Source organism: Siphateles boraxobius, unplaced genomic scaffold (genome assembly GCF_051911475.1).
Source record: "Siphateles boraxobius isolate OS27281-9 unplaced genomic scaffold, OSU_SipBor_1 2, whole genome shotgun sequence".
In the NCBI taxonomy this organism is placed as follows: Eukaryota; Metazoa; Chordata; class Actinopteri; order Cypriniformes; family Leuciscidae; genus Siphateles; species Siphateles boraxobius.
In genome coordinates, this window is record NW_027508810.1 from 9,040,226 (window position 1) to 9,060,000 (window position 19,775).

At 44.4% G+C, this 19,775-nt stretch overlaps 1 protein-coding gene across 2 annotated transcripts in view; it reads left to right on the forward strand.

The window, feature by feature from the left end:
• Positions 1–19,775, forward strand: part of aff2 (AF4/FMR2 family, member 2) — a 267,260-nt gene that overhangs the window by 168,740 nt on the left and 78,745 nt on the right. For both annotated transcript variants that reach the window (XM_077235761.1, XM_077235762.1), the window contains exon 8: positions 13,321–13,372. In XM_077235761.1, the coding sequence (XP_077091876.1) occupies positions 13,321–13,372 (52 nt within the window). The remainder of the gene's footprint in view (positions 1–13,320; positions 13,373–19,775) is intronic.

Consider the following 19,775-nt stretch of genomic DNA (forward strand, 5'->3'; position numbering starts at 1 on the left):
CTCGGGCCGGGCAAAACGGGGCTACTAATAGTAGGCTGACCCCATCTCGACGGACCCTCTCCAGAACTGCTGGGAGCAGAGCGATCGGGGGAAAGGCGTACAGACGCAGCCTGGGTCACGCCTGCACGATGGCATCCAACCCCAGCAGGGCTGGATGTGTGAGGGAGAACCACAGTGAACAGTGTGTCATCTCTCGAGACGCAAAGAGGTCCACGTCCACTGGGCCGAACCTCTTGCATATCAACTCCACCGTCTCGGGGCTGAGTCTCCATTCCCCGGACCTCAGCCCCTGCCTCGACAGTACGTCTGCTCCTTGGTTCTGGTCCCCTGGGACAGACATCGCCCTGAGAGACGACAGTCTCCGCTGGGACCACAGGAGAATCTGATGCGCCAGTCTGCACAGAGGGCGTGACCTCAGACCCCCCTGTCGCTTTAAATAGGACACCACTGACGTATTGTCAGTTCTCACGAGAACATGGTGACCATGGAGGTCTGGCAGAAAACTCCTCAGAGCTCAGAAAACCGCCAACATTTCCAGGCAATTTATGTGCCAAGAGAAATAATGGTCCTGCCAATGACCTCTCGAAAAGCGGCCTTCCATGACCGCGCCCCAGTCCATGAGGGAGGCATCTGTCGAAACGGATACTCGGCGACATAATGCTACCAACTTGGGACCCTGGGACAGGAACCAAGGTTTCTTCCACATTGAAAGGGAACGAAGGCACCTGCGCGTAACCCTTACCAAGCGGAACGGATTTCCCCTCGGGGAAAACCCCTTGGCTTTCAACCACCACTGCAGGGCTCTCATGTGTAGCAGGCCAGAAGGTATGACGCTGGACGCTGCTGCCATGAGACCCAACACCCTCTGGAAGTGTTTTACTGTGATGGTGTGCCCTGGCTTCACCCTGGTTAGTGTGGTTAATATGGACTGGATGCGTGCAGGAACATGTGTGCCTGCATCGTCGTTGAGTCCCATACCACCCCCAAGAACGTAGTTCGTTGGGCGGGTGTCAACACGCTGTTCTTCGTGTTGAACCGCAACCCCAAGTGCTGAATGTGGCCAAGGACGACATCTCGATGCCGAACTGCCAACTCTGGAGACTGGGCCAGTATGAGCCAGTTGTCGATATAATTCAGCACGCTGATGCCCTGGAGCCTCAGTGGGGCCAGAGCTGCATCCATACACTTGGTGAACGTGCGAGGGGAGAGTGTTAGGCCGAATGGAAGAACCCGATATTGGTATGCTTCGCCCCCGAAAGCAAACCTCAGGAACCTCCTGTGAGATGGAAAGATGGAGATGTGAAAATAGGCATCCTTTAGATCTATCGTGACAAACCAAACCCTCGGATTGGATTTGACTCACGATGATAGAAATAGTGAGCATCTTGAACCTGAACCTCCTCAGAGACCGGTTCAGATGCCTCAGATCTAAATTTGGATGCAGCCCTCCATCCTTCTTGGGAACTATGAAGTACCGGCTTTAGAACCCGGACTCCCTGACTGGTGAGGGAAAATGCTCTATGGCCCCTTTTTCCAGCAGCGAGTGAACTTCCTGTTCCAACACCAGACCCTGCTCTGGGTGAACTGAAGTCTTGGAGGTCTTATAGAAGTTAGGACCTCTTTCCCTTAGCCTTTCTAGATTGAAGGACGGTCCTCAGATCCGTCTTTTCAGGCGGTTGCGGGTGCTAGCGCCGCTTAGAGTCCCAGGCTCTCTGAGGGGGAGCTCTAGACGTGACACTTGCCTTCTGACTCTGGCGGTAAGAGGAGGAAGTAGTGGGCTGTTGCTGCTTTTCTCTAGCAGCCGCCCTCCTAGACCTAGAGCAATGAGGGAGATATTGCTTAAAAGCCTCGCTCTGTTGCTTGGCGTCCTGGAATCTGTCAATGACAGCATTAACTGCCTCGCCAAACAGACCCGTATAAGAAACAGGTGCATCAAGAAGAAAAGATCTGTCCTTCTCCTTGGTTACCAGGGCTGACATTGAACGGCCGATTTCACGGGCCGTCTCCTTGGTAACCCGGAGAGACAGATCCGTGGCTCTGCAAAGTTCAGCAACATCATCCATAGTGGGCCCCTCGCCCTGATCTATTTCTCTTAACAGGTCGGCTTGGTACGCCTGCAAAAGAGCCATCGTGTGCAGGCTCGCACCAGCTCGACCCGCCGCCATATAAGCTCTGCCCACCAAAGCAGATGTAGTGCGACATGGCTTGGAGGGCAGCACCGGTGATTCAAGGGATGATGCAAGGTCGGGTGAAAGAAAACTGGCTAGAGCCTCTTCCACCCGAGGCATCATCCCATAACCATTCTCTCTAGCTCCCACAATGTCACTGTAATTCAACATAGGGGGGGTTAGACAGGCGTGAAGAGAAAGGCCTGTTCCAAGATTTACACAACTCGTTGTGTAAATCTGGAAAGAATGGAAGGGACCGGCGAGAAGGCTGCGTGCGGTGCTGCAGGAAGCGCTCTTCGAGTTTACTTTTGGCGCGCGCTTCCTGCCTCTCTTGTGGCCAAGAAATATCGAGCTTGGCCACAGCCCGCGTTACAAGCTCCAACAGCTCATTATAATTAGGGGCAGGAAGAACAGTTCGATGCGTTTGGCTTAGATCCCCCTCCCCAATACCAAGCACATCTAAATCCTCAGACTCAGATAGCTGTAAAACGGGGTCTTCATCCCGATCGGGAGAAGCCGCGGAGCAGGCTCCCGAACAGGGGATAGGGGGATCTGAGCTTTCAGATGAAGAGTAGGAAAGTGCAATCGGCAGTCCCACTGTCATCTAAAAGATCTCGCTGCGATCCCCACGTTCTAAGCCGCCGCACCGCCTCGGCAGATGAGGGACCCGAACCGCGGGGAGGCCATCCTCGGAAAATAAAGCCAAACGAGAACGCAGCGTTCTAGCTGGGAGAGATTCACAATGAACACAAGCAGCCCCCACGAGAGCTGCTTGAGCGTGCTGCCTTCCTAAGCAAGACACATACATCTCATGTGTATCCCCAGCCGTGAGAAAGCGAGGGCATGGAAACACACATTTTTTTAGACAATACAAAATCAAATAAGACAAACTGGTTTTCAGTTTCACACACACAGAGCGCTTGCTGAATAGCAAAAAGCTGACATCTCTGTGTGCCGGCGTGCTTTTGTGTACATCCGCTTATGCCGTCACATGCTACGTCATCACGCAACGCCAATAGGATTGGTTTCAGTTTCATTCATAAATTCAGACGCGCTACGCTGAAGGGCGTTCCCCTAGTGTCGTAACCGACGAAGTTCGAGTTCCCTTGAAAGGGAACATCTGATACAGTCAAAATTAAAATGAAACACAATAAGAACCAAGCTGAGCTAATTGAGAATTTATAATTAATACATGCAATCTAACTAATTTAGATTGCATATGATAGAGAGCAATGCATTGTTCCTCTGGGATGGCCACACACACATTATTATTGATGATGTGACATATTTAACAGGTTTGAAAAAAAAATCACCATAGGCATACATCTTTTCTTTTTCTTCTCTCCATATAAAACACTCCTGAAGTCTTCATGTCCAAGCATACATTTGAATTCACGGCATGCGAGGACTTTCTTTTATCCCTTTTAGACAGCACTTCTGAAAGACTATGACATACCCTCAGTGGTGAAGATAAACACAGACAACAGAATCCCTGCTCTTGAGGAGAAAAGAGAGGGAACCCAGACGCGAGGTGGGGGGAGGTGCTTTTTCATCACAAACATTAACATAGACTCTTGATGTGACACTTCATTCAGCTCTGAATCTGAGTCGGAAGTGGCTGCGAGCCAAGGTAAATAAGCCTCTGGACAGAGCGAGACAGTGTGAGGATGAATGGGACAGGCTGGAGGTAGAAAGGGCCCTCTGCAGCACTCGTCCATCAGGGGCTCCTTAATCAAAGTTTTCCTAGGGTGGAGGACGGGAGGAGAGGGGTGTTGCCTTTGCACTTCCCACTGCTATGTGTTCTTTTCCACTCCCAAGGTTTTTTATTTATTTATTTTTGTGCCTGTTTAATCTCAGTGTGTTTCATTCCGTGTGTGCAGTCCTACAGTGAAGACTGTTTTTTCGGCAGCCAAGATGGCAGTAAATCTTTGAATTAACTCTGAGTTGTCTGTGTAGTAATTGCTATTTTTATTTTTTGCGTGCACTACTTTTACTTTTGGTGCAGATTTATTTATTTGTGTATTACAGAAATATGGAAAAATGCACTTATTTTTTTTCATTACTTACAACTCAATAACATTATTTTTTTTAATCATTCATTCACTCATTGGGAAAACTATGGAATATTTTATTTATTTGTTTGTTTGTTTGTTTACATACTGGGGGATATGAACTTTTTTTGTGTGTTTGTTGATTAATTACTGGGGGCTATGGAAACTTTTGTTTGTTTACTTGATTACTTACTGGGGGCTATGAAAACTTTTTGTTTGTTTGTTTACTTGATTACTTACTGGGGGCTATGGAAACTTTTGCTTGTTTGTTTGTTTGTTTGTTTGTTTGTTTGTTTGTTTGTTTGTTTGCTGGTTTGTTTGTTTGTTTGTGAAGACAACTATGGAGAATTACATTTATTTATTTTAAATAATTTAAAATAATCATTATCATTTATATATATATATATATATATATATATATATATATATATATATATATATATATTAGGGATGCACCGATACCACTTTTTTCAGAATCGATCCGATACCAAAAATTCTGAGTACCGATGCCGATGCCGATCCGATACCAACAATTTTTTTTAATTAAGTAGAATTTATATAACTCTCTGTGTGTTGAACTGATAATCACTCTTTTGTGTGTTAAACACAATCTACTTAATACAGACAACTTCATTATAAAGAAAAGCAAATCCAAAAAATATATGATCATAATCTATGACAAAAAATGCTTTTATACACTAGATTAGTGGATAATTCAGCAGTAAAATTTAGTCTAGAAAAATCATAAGTCCACAATAATTGTATTGACATCTAGTGAAAAATAACAAAACAAGAGACAATAAGTGTAACACTAAATCAGGTAAATGGTTACACATTGCTCTTTGTATTGTAAAATACATTAATGAAAAACAAGTTAACAAAAATCAAAAAGATAAATTACATTATATGCTAGGCTACTATACAATTGAGACATGTTTTAAATGTATAGCACACCTGTTTAATGAGGCAGCAACATATGATAGATAGGCCATTAATAATCTGTCATTGCAATGCGTCACTGTATATGAAAGGCTGCAATACACTGCGGCTCAAATCGCTTATGCGCATCCCGAGCGCAGAATGATGCGCCTGAATCAACACAGAGTCACAGCGCGCAGAGTCCGCATTGAAAAGTTCAAAGCACAAACGAAAGACATATCGATGCGTAGTGTATTATACAATATCTATCTATGCAATAGTTTATTCAGCCTTTTCTTTTAAAAGTTTTAAATTTTAGTTACTGTGCGCGTGAAGAACAATTATAGTGGACTCTACTCTAGTGTTGTGATCTAACAGACACCCGGTAGAAACATGATTAAGTTACAGCAATAAAGTCCAGCAAGATAAAGTTGTTTTATGTGAAACCATAGAGATTTGTCTACAGATCAAGTATAATAATAGTAACATAGAATCATCTTGGAGAGAGTTTCATCATGTTGACTGTCGTAACCGAACGCGACGAAATATTGAATTAAGAATGACTGACAGCCGCAGTGGAGGGAAAAGTTTCCGTGATCTTGAATTTAATGACTTAAATGTTAATTTCTATCTCACATTATACTATAATGCCTTCAGAACACTTGTAATATAGTGCACGAAAACTTTATGGTGCTTTATATGTTTTTGGTGCTTTTGTGGGGCTTAACAATAACACAGAATACTATGCACAATATCGGATTTGGATCGGCCTCGCCTGATCGATACCCGATCCGGCAAAAATGGCAGTATCGAGCCGATACCGATACTGAATATATATATGTATATACTGTATATATATATATATATATATATATATATATATATATATATATTATCCATTCATTAATTCATGGAGAACAGTATGTAAATATGTATATACTTAATTATTTACTGGGGGCTATGGAATAGTTGTTCATTTATTTATTTAAAACTCTTTAACATTTATTTATTTATTTATTTATTCATGGGGAAAACAGTGGAATATTTATTTATTTATTTACTTATTTACTTGCTTAATTATTTACTGGGGGACTATGGAATTTATTTATTTATTTATGTATGTATTTATTGGTGGCTATGGGAAATATTTATTTGTTTGTTTGTTTGTGAAGAAAACTGTGTAAAATTGCAATTTATTTAAATAATTGAATCTCTTTAACATTTATATATTTATTCATTCATTAATGGGGTAAACTCTGAAAGTTTTGGACGTTGTAAAAAGAGTCTTTTTTCAGCCAATCGAAAACACTCTTGGTCTTTATGTATGTTAGGTTGGCTGACATCAAGTCGACTGACGGCGAAACATGAAAAACATACATAAAAACATAAACAGCCTTTACAAAACCTGCTATGTCAGCACACTGATAGTATCTGTGGTAAACCATGGTACCAGATATTTACGCTGGTACTGAATGACTATTATTCATAGCATGGTATTTGCGTAGTGCTCTTACTTCAGCGAATACAATGGTACTACTGTTGGTCTTATTAACCGTGATATTATTAGGGTGCCTTTGTAAACAATGGTATTACCATAGTACTTTTAGCGAGTGAGAGCTGGCGTGCATGTATTTGGCAGTTGGGTAACAGTAGCAGCGTTGGTGACCTTCTCTCTTGAGTTGCTTTCGAGACGTGCATAGTGTTGACAGAACTGGAACGCTGCTGAGTCTCAGGGCAATGCCGGCATGCTCTCGTCTTCCCAGGAAAAAAACACTGTGTTTATTTACTGCCAAGCAAGTCCTAGTGCATTTTCATGTTCTTGCCTTTGATTGAAACGGTGACTTGGAGGCCGCTGTGGATTATTTTATAAGACCTGGATTCATTTTCTAATGGGCTACAGTAACAGCTTTACCAGAAGCGGGGTTTCTAAGGGACCCTCAGGAAGTCATGGAAACGTTCTTCTATCAGGCTTCTGAAGGAACCGCAAATATGCTGGATCACGTGTGAATGTCAGGAAAATACCCCCCTTTTTGTGCTTCACCCACAGTGCATTAACAGTTTCGCACTTTAAACAAGGTGCCGCGCCGTAAAGCTAACGGATAGGGGTCATTGTTCGTGTAAAGGGAGAACTTTTGTTTTGTTGTTCTATTAAGAGCTATACTGCCCTCAAACTCAATATAAAATCCTGTCATAAACTTACATTTATTGCCCTCTGTTAGCAATATTCATACAAATATACTCTTAGCTTGGCTAGATCAGAACCCTGTTCCCTGTTCACCTCTGAATATTAATTCCAGCGCGTCGATGTTGACATGGAGTACAAGGGTGACAGTCGCCCACCCTGTCATTATCCACACACACACACACACACGGTTCCTCTCGAGAGTGCTTCCCCTCCTCCCCCTACATCTGGTCGCCTGGCAGCTCGCTGGAGAAAAGGCTTCTATTGTGGAGCTGTCAAAGCGCTAAGCTAAGTGGGCTAAGGGAAAGCTCTCCTTAACAAAGGAGCCTGTCACCCTCAAAAAACAACAAGAAGAGGGAACCCAGAGGGACACTCTTAAATGGCAATTTGGCACCTACGGTGGTCGCAAAAAAAAAAAACAGAGCCACGTCTAATAATAGTAGTTATGGGCAGGGAGGGGGTGTGGAGAAACGGAGAGAGTGAGGGATTGTTATAGAGGTGTGTGACAAAGCCTGGACCAGAAGAACTGGATCAGTACACCGTCTTTAGGTGAGAAGCTATCCTGACGAATGATGTCAGGGTGTCAAGAAGGAGGTCAGGGCATGGATTTGTCACCACACTAGTCAAAGGTGTAGGTACACTATGCCTGACTTTCGATGGCACTCATGGACTGTTCTCTGATCTACCAGAAAATGACTTTGCGTGCAAGTTCCTAGGGTGCTAAGATTAGCGTTTTTGAGGAAGAACTTGTTGCTGGATTTGCAAAAGAGTCCTGGCAATGAATCTTCGAAAGTGATTCTTGAGCACACCTGTATATTTAATTTGAGTTATGTCAGAATTACTCACATTTACCCATTCTTAAATGGCACATCCCTAACTGTGTTCGGTCGTTTTACATTTTACTGATTGTCAGTCAGGCCAATTCCTGACTGTGAGACCAATTAGCAAATTAATGAATTTCCTTTACAATGTAGCACATTTATTTACTTATACTAGGCATCATACACTTGCTGACTTCAAAAATGGTTTGAAAACTGGACATCATGCTGTACACTAAACAGTTAAAGATTATACACAACCAGATTTTTTTAAGTCGTTCCAAACACAAATTCATGCAGAAACACATGTAACTTGTTGCTAGGAGAAACAAGGCTTTCTAAAATCAGCTCAAAATATCAAACATGGTTGATACCCTTGGTACCCTTGGAAAGGTTGACTTTCAGCAACTACTGTCTCCTTGGATTAGACTGCAAATTGTGGCAAATATGTGGGAAAAAGTTTGTTCAGAAAAGTGTTCCGGCATTACAAAACAACTCTTAATCTGGACCTATCCAGACATATTGATCAAATAGATCATCAAACAGTTCGAGGTAGTCCAAACAAAAATCAGAGAACAAAATTATGTTTAACTTCATCTGACAAACTCTAGAAGATTTCATGACAAGCCCCTCATAGAATATTATGTAAAACAAACGTAGTTGCTCAGCATGACTTACATGAGTGAACATAAACACACAAAAAAACATGTCTGAAGAGTGAAAGTTGAACTGGTGGACTGATGAGTTTAAGGTTTAGAGGAGCTTAAGGTTTTAGTTGCTGAAAATGATCCTACTCCATAAACACAAAGTCATATCTCATTAAACAAATACACCCGACTCTTTAGCATCACACACACAAGAGCAAATGGGATTTCACTATCAAATCTGACATAACACTTCTTCAGGTGGCAATTTTTGAATGTGTGTACAGAATTTGATCTTCACAGCAGATTCCTGTTCCTCACACAAATCAACCGTTTGGACCCGGAAAACTTGGAATAGTTGTACTTTTTGAATTAATTATGACTATAGTTGTATCGTCCTGTTATATCCTGTGTTTTATATTGTATAAATGGTTAGGTTTAGGGGTAGTGGTTGGGGTACATGCTCAAGAATGACTAAATAGTGTAATGTTAAATTGAAAGTTATACCCCAACATGTATGTCATAATGGAAAATAATACCCCAATATTTAATTTAATCATGATGATAAAATTCCTATGCCCATAACATCTCTGTATGACCCTAAAGCTTTTTCATTGAAAGCAATGGAGTACCTTGCATGTTGAAGGGTAATACAGGGAAATACAGCTAAAGGGTTACCCTGTGTGTTAAAAAGTGATGCCGAGAGGTCCTGACCAGAGATGGGGACTCGAGTTTGAGACTCGGACTCGAGTGCGACTTAAGTCGCACACACAGTGACTTCAGACTCGACTTGAGACTCTTCCTCGAAAGACTTCAGACTCGACTCGGACTCGAGCTGCGGGACTCGTGAACAATGTTTATTTTTAGGTAACGTCTGATGAGCACGCTGTTATTCCCCTCCCTCTGACCCGTTACCTAAAACCTGCCTACATAACACGTACTAGGTGCGCGCGCGCGGCCACACATGAGAGGACAACAAACAAACATGTCGACTGCACCGGCCGTTGCTGTGCCATTCATCGTCAGCTTTGGGTTTAAAAACTTCAAACAAGACGGGCCAAACAAAAGAAGCGCTCAATGCAAAATATGGGGTATCTGCGCGCGTGCACCTCATGGTGTTCCAGAGCGCGAGAGGTGGGTGTACGAGAGAGAGAGAGAGAGACGTGCGGGAGGTAGTGCTGCGCGAATGCGCTACGGCGCTCTGCAATCAAATACGATTTTAAATAGGCTTAGTAAAAATAAAAAAATAAATCGAAAATCAATGTGTGGCGGGCCGCCACAAATATATGAACCATGTATTTCACATCATTTGGTTGCAATAGTGTTTTGCATTTAGCTACTGTGATGTTTTGCACTATGTCAATTTTAGTGCTGTGAGGTAGGCTATAACATTTTCTATATTTGGTCTAATGGCTCCACAGAGCCAGCACAATAGGAGCCAAGGCCTTTCATTATAATTCAGCAACAGATCAAACATCAGATACAGAGAATTAAGTACTTGGCTGAAATGTACACCAGAATTCTGGTACAAATTTGGCATTTCAGGTCCTTCAAATCCATTGAAACTGTATGATAATGAGTGGTGACACTGAGAGAAAAACACCAGCTTGTGTTTCTCTTTTCATGTGCTAACGGTTATAAAGTTAAGGGTGTCTCTGGATACTTGTTTTTCTTGGCCTTGGTTTTACTTTAATAACCTGCTGTTCATTTACAATAATTCCCTAGCTTTCTGATGTTTAAATGGTCTGTGTATTTGAGTGAGAGCACATTGTTGTGAATTATAACTAGTTTCTACTACAGAACCACCCTCTGTGCTCTTAAGGCACCGATATACTCACGGCGTAGTTCTTTTTCATTCTTCGCTTAGGGGTAAAACGAAGCTCGAAATACGTATCCAGCGATATACTGTAAGCGAACATCCAACACCGCCCACACTGCTGATAGTGCCGTTTAGCTGCATGATTTCCTCTCAATAACAAGACAAACCATAGACTGTAAAAAAAATATGGACATAGTGTCCGTGACGTCACTCGTAGGTTTCTGAACAGCATTTTTGAAGCCCAAAGTGGGCTTAGCCGGCCGTCACCATCTTGGCAGCGTGTCACCGTGTGACACTCCCGGATAACCGAAAATGGGCAAAGAGGCGGGATTAGCTGAGGTGACGTGACGGCTAACAGACAGCAGACAAACGGCTAGTAGTGACAGCGGTGGCAATCCACCTGTCACTCAAGTGGCCATTCCTTTAATTATACAGAACTTTAAGGCTTAATATAATTTAAACGGATTCAAAAATTCACCCCCTCACAGTTGTCATGAAGTGCAAATTTAGCTATATAGACCAAAACCACTTTTTGCACCAGGCTGTAAACATATTTTTTTCTGCTGTAACATTGGGCATTTTAACATGGGGGTTCTATGGGATTGACTCTCTCTCTTTTGGAGCCTGTCTCTAGTGGCCAGTCAATGAATTGCAGTTTAAGTCACTTCCGGGCTGGATTCAAGAGAGAGACCGGAAAGTTGCCGCTTGAGATAAACACACAACAGCATTTTTTTTTTATAAACATCTGATCGGTGAACGTGATTTCACCAAGTACCACATGTTCCTGGATCAACATCTTTGTTGATCCTGGAACAACTTTCAGATCAACCAATCAGATTTGAGGGACAAGTTTACAGTTTATGTCAAGTTTAGGCTTAGAACCAGGGTGAGGTGCTTCAAAATCAGTCTTATTCACCTATTATTTCCCTCTGATTTTAGGGTAAAAGTTATGGGTCGGGTTAGGTTTGGGGGTAGGGATAGGGTAAGGACTACATTTTGGGACAGGAATGTTGTTCCAGGATTAACAAAATATATTGATCCAGGAACATGTCTTACTTGGCAAAATCACAGTGACCACATCTGATCATAGCAACGTGGATGTGTTTGCACGAGCTCTGCAATTCGGCACTCTTGTAAAGTCATGTCATGTTTATATACATGGCACTTTATACGATAGACTGCTTAAAAGCAGGTAGCTTTACAGTATTAAACATGAAAAACAGTTTCAGTGTCTCGTTTCATCATGAGTACAACTTCATTTCCGAAAACAAACTCCAAATGAACTTTGTTTTGACCTGACTGCTGGATCCTGCCTGGAATTATACAGTATAGTGAACAAGAAATGACTTGGTACACCCAATGTCCAAATATCTTGTGATATGTCCATACTACTGTTACACCAGGTCAAATGCCCTTCATTTCGACCAGAACATCATTAAAGCTTAATGGAAAGTTTTTGAGTTCCCAACAACTTCATTTTGCACAGAAAGAAAAAAACATATTTTCCTTGTGGTGTTCCCTTATTGCTAGAATTACGCCACAATGAAATCAAGTGATTTTGGTGTTAACCAAAAACCACCAGACCTAAACATCATTGAAACGTATTGAAATGTTCTGGATTTCACAGTGTGATGGGGTTTTTACCTTCTTGCAAAAAACTAGAAGCTTTTTTTTCCCCCACATGTGGTGTTCACTTATTCTTAAAGTTACCAGGGTGAAGTCAACACAAACATGAGAAATCCAGTGGATTTCGTAAATACATCTCATTCTTAATAAGTTAATTTATATTTTTCTTCAGAGATTGAGCTCCAGATGACTAAAAGAAAAATTTAAACTAATAAAATCTCATGCCTTGTCCAACACATCCTTGTATTTATAGATGAATACTATAAGATATATATTTGGATTGTTTGTGTCGGTAACTTCTTCTAATGAGGCATCACTCGTCATGTGTTGAGTGAAACAGATGTGGCAAACAGGAGGCTCTACGGCTTCTCACTATCAATCAGTCGGATTCATGGAAAACCTCTATTTCTCTTTATTTTTTCTGCTTTTCTATGTTCATGATCTGAGATCAAAGTTTTTCTGTGCTTTATATCTTCAGACGAGATAATGTAGCATACTACCTGATACAGAGACACATACATGAACTCTACCTGCGAATCATCTGTTAGCAGAAACGGTATCGAGAAGCTGTGCTCTTCCAGCACCTGGTTTCCTATGTAGGTCTTTCTCAGCATCTGGTAGATATTATGAGGGTAATGACTGGTAGTTTTGTTCAAAGTCCTTCTCAGTCTACAGTCCTGCACGACAGCTTAGGTCATAGAAAACTAAACCATGAACACATTTTGTTCTTATAAAGGGCTTTTATTGTTTTAAGTTTAGAGGAACATTCGTCTGTTTGTCTTTATTTCATGGCTGTGGTGTGTTCTGCTGGCAATAAGACTTTAAAAGAGTGTCGACAAAGACATGTGGGTCAGCGGCCTCTCTGGATGATGTCATTGCTCTATCTATCTATCTATCTATCTATCTATCTATCTATCTATCTATCTATCTATCTATCTATCTATCTATCTATCTATCTATCTATCTATCTATCTATCTATCTATCTATCTATCTATCCTTGTTACTTTATAAACAATTCATTCAGTTAATTTTCAGGAAAATATATTCATACTCCATCGGTGTCATTAAAACTTTTTAAAACTTATCTTTGCAGAATGCTTGAGGATGACCTGAAAATCAGCAGTGATGAAGAGGACAATCAACAGGTAAATATATATGCAGAAATGGACAGTCTAAACTACTCGAAATATAATCTAATTTCATGACATAATATTATTTGTGCTTGATTGACGAGCAAACGCTGGATTATCACAATATAACGAGCTTTCTTAAGCTTAGTTCACACTACATGATTTTAAGCCCGATATAAGCCCGATTTGCAAATCGTTGAGCTCGCCGACAGGTCAGGGTGTTATCGCGTGCAAATCGCGGGGGATTAGCGGGCGATGAACGCTCGCCAATCTGTTAGTATGAAAGAGCCAACAACGCATCAAAGACCCTCGCAGACGCGTCGCCGAGCCTAGAAAAATATCTAGCATGATAGATATCCAGAGCTGTCGCACGACTCAATAACACTGATGTCATGAGCAACAGCCAATCACAGCAAGGCATGAGTTGAGGTCACCGGGTAAATACGTGATTTTTGCTGTCAGCTAAACATAAACATGCAGCTACATCTCCGATATAAACATGCTGTACTCACCTCCAACTCTCTCTGTAGCACAGACCTGCTCTACGCGTATGCAGATCCACTCTTTCGCCCATACTCTCTTATTTTTTCTTTTTTTGCGTTTTTTCTCAGAGCAAATGATCGCTCAAACAGTTTGCAGCACTAGTTTCTGTCTGACGTCCATATTTGCGTGTAGTGTTGTTCTTCGCTGTGTATTGGCACGCGTGCTGTTTCGCGTCAAGATAGACATTAGACAGATAGATTTGTAGAATAGATAGAATCGTTGGGTGACAGAGTTGTTGTCAACTCGTGTAGTGCGTTACCTCCTGTTGCGGATCAATCACGCTGTGTCGTGTGGTGTGAACAGCTCAACAACTTGAACACTCCTGATTTCTCAGAGAGCAAGTCATGTAGTGTGAACCGCACAGTTCAGCCCGACGTTTTAAAATCATGTAGTGTGAACTAGGCTTTATATATCATTAGAGTGGAAGCAAGTTTGTGGTCACGTGTAATTATATACATGTCTTGTCTATATACTAACGTGAATATTAATGGAACCATTGCAAATAATGACAGTCGACCCTTATACAGGTAATTTGAAAAATGTATTTCTTACATCTGCCTGAATTGACCGAATCAGAAACTATCAGGCAACATACCTGCTAGAGTCTAATGTCTCATAAATAATTTAAAAGAAGCCTGTTCTGTTTTCTCATAGGTATATACTGTGATGTACACTGTATATACATTTAGATATGTAATTTTCTTAGAGACATGTGTCCAACATGTGTGACCAGCATGCATGAACTGCAGTGGAGGATAACAAACACTTTGTTCTCCAACAACACAGTCCAGTGGTTTTGGGGGTTTTACCACATTAACTACACCATATTTAAAGGAATATTCCAGGTTAAATAGCTCAAAAATGACAATGATATTCTATTTGTCAAGGTCAAAATATTTAAACAACTCAATAGTAATTGAACATAAAACATATTTGATAATCTAATAATGACTTTTTCTCAACCTTCAAATTGAAATGGATAGTCGTAAATGGATATCTAGAAAAACAGTTGTTTTTTTTTTTTTTTTAATGGCACAATTTGTTAGAGATCTAGATAATGGGGACTGAGCTGTTTGGGTCCAACATGTGGAGCAACTTTTCATTTAGCGTGTAAAATCCTCCAGGATAATCAAATGGACCCCTGGTTTATCTCCCAAATTAACTAAACCCTGAAACAAAATACACACCACAGCTCAAAATACCACTGGCAGCAACTGCTGTACACATTACACAATTTTAAGGACTATTCAAATTTTAAATGAAATAATATTTGACCTTAAAAACTGACCTGCTTTCACCTAAATTGAAATAAAAATGCTAAACGAGGCCTGTGAGTGGCTTAAGTTACCCACTAAAATGGTTTTATATTGAGATTTATAACAGTATACCAGTGCTTTATATCATTCAGAGTTTTTGTTTTGTTTTGTTTTGTTTTGTTTTGTTTTTATTTTGGTTTAGTTTAGTTTAGTTTAGTTTATTTTAGTTTAGTTTTGTGTTTTGCTGTGTTTAGTCGTAAAATTGTTTTTTTATCCTCTTTTCCGTTGAGAATTGAATTTTTGAAGTCTGACATGACATTGATCATGTTTGAAATGGCAGTGATTGATTTCAACAGGCGCTGTGCTTAAACCACTCCGTCACACCGGCTTTTTGAGAAAGCTAATGTGAACCGAATCACAATAGTGATGCCCACCTTCTCCCTCCCCCTAAAAATAAACCATTTCCTCTGTTTCTCACATACATAACCCTTAAAGCAAGTGCCCAAATACTCCTCATACTCATGACGGAGGAGACCTGACATTCATAACAGCTCACCAGTACGTATGCATGTCCCTGGCTTACATGCACACGCCATCCCCAGCAGCAACGGCCCCCAACCATGTTGCCTAGCAACATCCATCTGCGAGGAGCCTGGAATGAGCCTAAATTCCCCACTGAGAGGGAAACAGCAATAAGAGGGCCTGTGACAGATGATCTGAGTTGTTTCATCTAATACACTGTGAAGATCACTAGCTCCCTCCCTGAATGATAAATGGACAGTACAAAGATCAATGGGCACAGTATTAAACCCAAAACCTGCGTCTCTGCCTCGGCGGCTGCCCAGTTAGTGCTGTGTTCATTTGTAGTGCTGGATATCTCAATATATCCCCATTTACCTGGAGATATTTGATTCTGAAAGTAGCGCTTAGCAATCTACGATGCATTCACAACAGCCACAACAGGAGTCATTGTGACAAAGGTACAGCTCAGACCTCATAAACAGCTCGCTGTCGTAGAGGAACATTGCACATTAACTCGGGAAATTAATCTCATTCGGTGAAGAGATTGTTTGACAGGCCTCATGTAATACAATTGTCCTCAGTCAAATGAAATCGTAATTCATAATCAAACCTTAATTTTCTTGACACTTTTACCAGAAACCTGCTGGAAACATTTTCCTAAACAGTTGTGCAATTTCAAAGTCAACAAGTTTAGATTTAATAACAAAAACGTCTCGGTTACGTATGTAACCCTCGTTCCCTGAGTAGGGAACGGAGACGTTACGTCGGATGACGACGAATGGGGTTTCGCTTAGAACACCTATCGACTTCGAGTATTACAAAACGAGCCAATGGCAAAGAAATGCCATGGGTCTGCGAAATTTGCATAGCGTATCTCCGCCTTACCTCGTGGGTATAAAAGGAGGACGCCGGCAACATGCAGATATGTTTCTTCGCTGAGGAGCCAAGACTGAGCTCAGGCGATCCCCGCGGTACAGCGGAAAGTGGCAGGAAGACGTAACGTCTCCGTTCCCTACTAAGGGAACGGGGGTTACATACGTAACCGAGACGTTCCCTTTCGTTGTCACTCCGAGTTACGTCGGATGACGACGAATGGGGTTATCAGTCTAATCACGCCACCTTCTCGGCTGTCTTCCAGTGCCCTGCGTAAATCTGAGATCCTTGTCGTGAGATTGGCACGGACGAAGGACTCCTATCTAGCACAGGAATACCAAGGTACACTGGGGAGCATATCCCATAGTTTAGAGGAAATATGCAATTATTGCCAACCCAGAGGGGGGGACTTAGAAAATACACATATGACCCAAAGGGATGCTTATGGAGAACACTGGGGTGTCCAGCCGCAGGTGGAATATTTCAACCACAGGGGTGGCAAGGTGGCTTGCCAAGGGAAAGACACATGCTCAGAGAGGCTTACAGTGGAAATACACATGTGGGGGTCGCTCAGAGGAGGGACCATGCACACGGGAGGCACCTAGCCGACGCGCAGGCAATAGACACTGGCGCCGACGTCAGGAGTGCTGGAGGAACTCAGGGCTTTCTTTCGTAGGCGCGGAGAGCGCGTACTGGACAGAGCAGTGCAAGGCTGGGTCTGCCTCCTCCAGGGGCAGCGCTTGCAGGTTCACCACCTGGTCCCGGAAGGGAGTGGTAGGAACCTTGGGCACGTATCCAGGCCGGGGTCTCAGGATCACATGAGAGTAAGCCGGCCCGAACTCCAGGCACGCTTCGTCAACGGAGAATGCATGCAGGTCCACCTACCCTCTTGATGGAGGCCAGTGCAACCAGGAGCGCTGTCTTCATAGACAGGAATTTAAGCTCGACTGTGTGCAGGGGCTCAAATGGAGCACTCTTCAGGGCAGTTAGAAACACTGAGAGGTCCCAAGAGGGAACGAGAGGAGGGCGAGGCGGATTTAGTCTCCTCGCTCCTCTCAGGAACCTGATAACCAGGTCGTGCTTCCCCACCGACTGACCTTCGATGAGGTCATGGTGTGCTGCAATAGCGGCAACGTAGACCTTCAGGGTGGAGGGAGACAGTCTTCGCTCCAACCCCTGTTGAAGGAAGGAAAGTACAACGCTGATCGAGCATCTCCGGGGGTCTTCTCGGTGAGAAGAGCACCAGCTGACGAAGAGGTTCCACTTCAACGCATAGACGTGTCACGTGGACGACCCCCTATCGGAAGTGATGGTAGCCACCACCGTTGGTGGTAGGGTACTCAAACCTGCCTCGTCCCATCGAGGAGCCACACGTGGAGGTTCCAGAGATCGGGACGAGGGTGCCATAGGGTGCCCCGTCCCTGAGGAAGAAGGTTCTTCCTCAGAGGGATCGGCCAGGGAGGTGCTGTCGCGAGGAGTACTAGTTCGGAGAACCAGGTCCGGGCGGGCCAGTACGGCGCGACCAGAATGACCTGCTCCTCGTCCTCCCTGACCTTGCGCAAGGTCTGCGCAAGAAGGCTCACTGGGGGAAACGCATACTTGCGGCCCTGGACGTACGGCCAGCAACTCGAGGCAATTGACATGCCAGAGGCGACGGGGTCCTGTCCAGGAGCCCGCGGCAGCACGTCCATAGCACATGGCAACCCAGGCCGTGGAGGAGGCATCTGTCGTTACAACAACATGCCGCAAAGCTAGTTCCAGGGGCACTCCGGCCCGTAGAAAACTGAGGTTCGACCACGGGGTGAAGGTCTGACGGCAGGTCGGAGTAACTGTTACTCGGAGGGTGCCGTGTTGCCATGCCCACCTCGGGACTCGGTCGCGAAGCCAAAGCTGAAGCGGTCTCATATGAAGCAATCCGAGCGGCGTTGCCGTGGCTGCAGAAGCCATATGCCCCAGGAGCCTCTGAAAAAGTTTCAATGGAACCGCACTCTTGCCCTCGAACTGTCTCAGGCAAGTCAGCATTGACTGCGCGCGCTCGCTCGTAAGCTGCGCGGACATGGCGACCGAGTCGATATCCATACCGGGAAAAGAGATCCTCTTCACGGGGCAAAGTTTGCTCTTCTCCCAGTTGACCCGAAGGCCCAGACGAGCTAGGTGCCGAAGCACTAGATCCCTGTGTTCAAAAAACCTGAACTCGAGAGTGAGCTATGATCAGCCAGTCGTCGATATAACTCAGGATGCGAACCCCGTGTTCCCGAAGGGGAACAAGGACGACCTTCGTGAAGATGCAAGGAGACAGGGCTAGCCCGAAAGGGAGAACCGCGTACTGGATGCCTGCCCCTCGAAAGCAAACCGAAGGAACGGTCTGTGTCAAGGAGAATGGAGACATGAAAGTAGGCGTCCTTCAGGTCGATCGCTGCAAACCAATCCTTGGGACTGGTTAACTGGCCCAGACGTGGACGGCATAGCGGCCCGATGTGGGGCCACAGTTAGCAACCGCGGCCTGGCAGAGGGGGCCAGGGGAGGACCAGGCTGGTCGTCCCGCGGGGGCCTGCTCTGCCAGGGGTCTGGCGACAGAGGGGGACAGGGGCGAAGCGGTCTGTGGACGGCACGCCCGCGGGGGGGCACCCTCGGCGGTGGGCAGACCGAGGGATCTGAGCGGACGGCGGGGCCGTCGGGACAGAATCAACCTCAGTCTGCTCCATCGCCGATGAGCCCGTCTCAAGAGCGCCGCTTAACCCGGCGTGTAGCTGGGGGCGGGGCTGGAGAGGGCTGTGGCGTCCGCCCGCGGCCCCCAGAGCCGGCCCGTGAACGGGCGGGGTGGGAGCCGCGGGAGGGCGCCTTCGGCGGTGGGCAGACCGAGGGATCTGAGCGGACGGCGGGGCCGTCGGGACAGAATCAACGTCAGTCTGCTCATGGGCGGCTGAGAGCTGTTGGGCAACCCCTCAACCGCACCGCCGAAGAGGCCGACCTGGGATATGGGAATGTCGGACAGACGGGTCCGCGGGACATCCAGCACATCAGACAGGTTCAGCCACAGAATGGTGAGCATCACCTGACCCAGGGAGCGTACGGCCATTTTCGTCACTCAGAGAGCAAGGTCAGTGGCGGCGCGCAGCTCAGTGAAGAGCCCTGGGTCAGTCCCTACCTCGTGCAGGTCCATGAGCATCTGGGTCAGGTGGACCAGCAGAATGACCATGGCATGCAGTGAGGTGGCTGCCAGT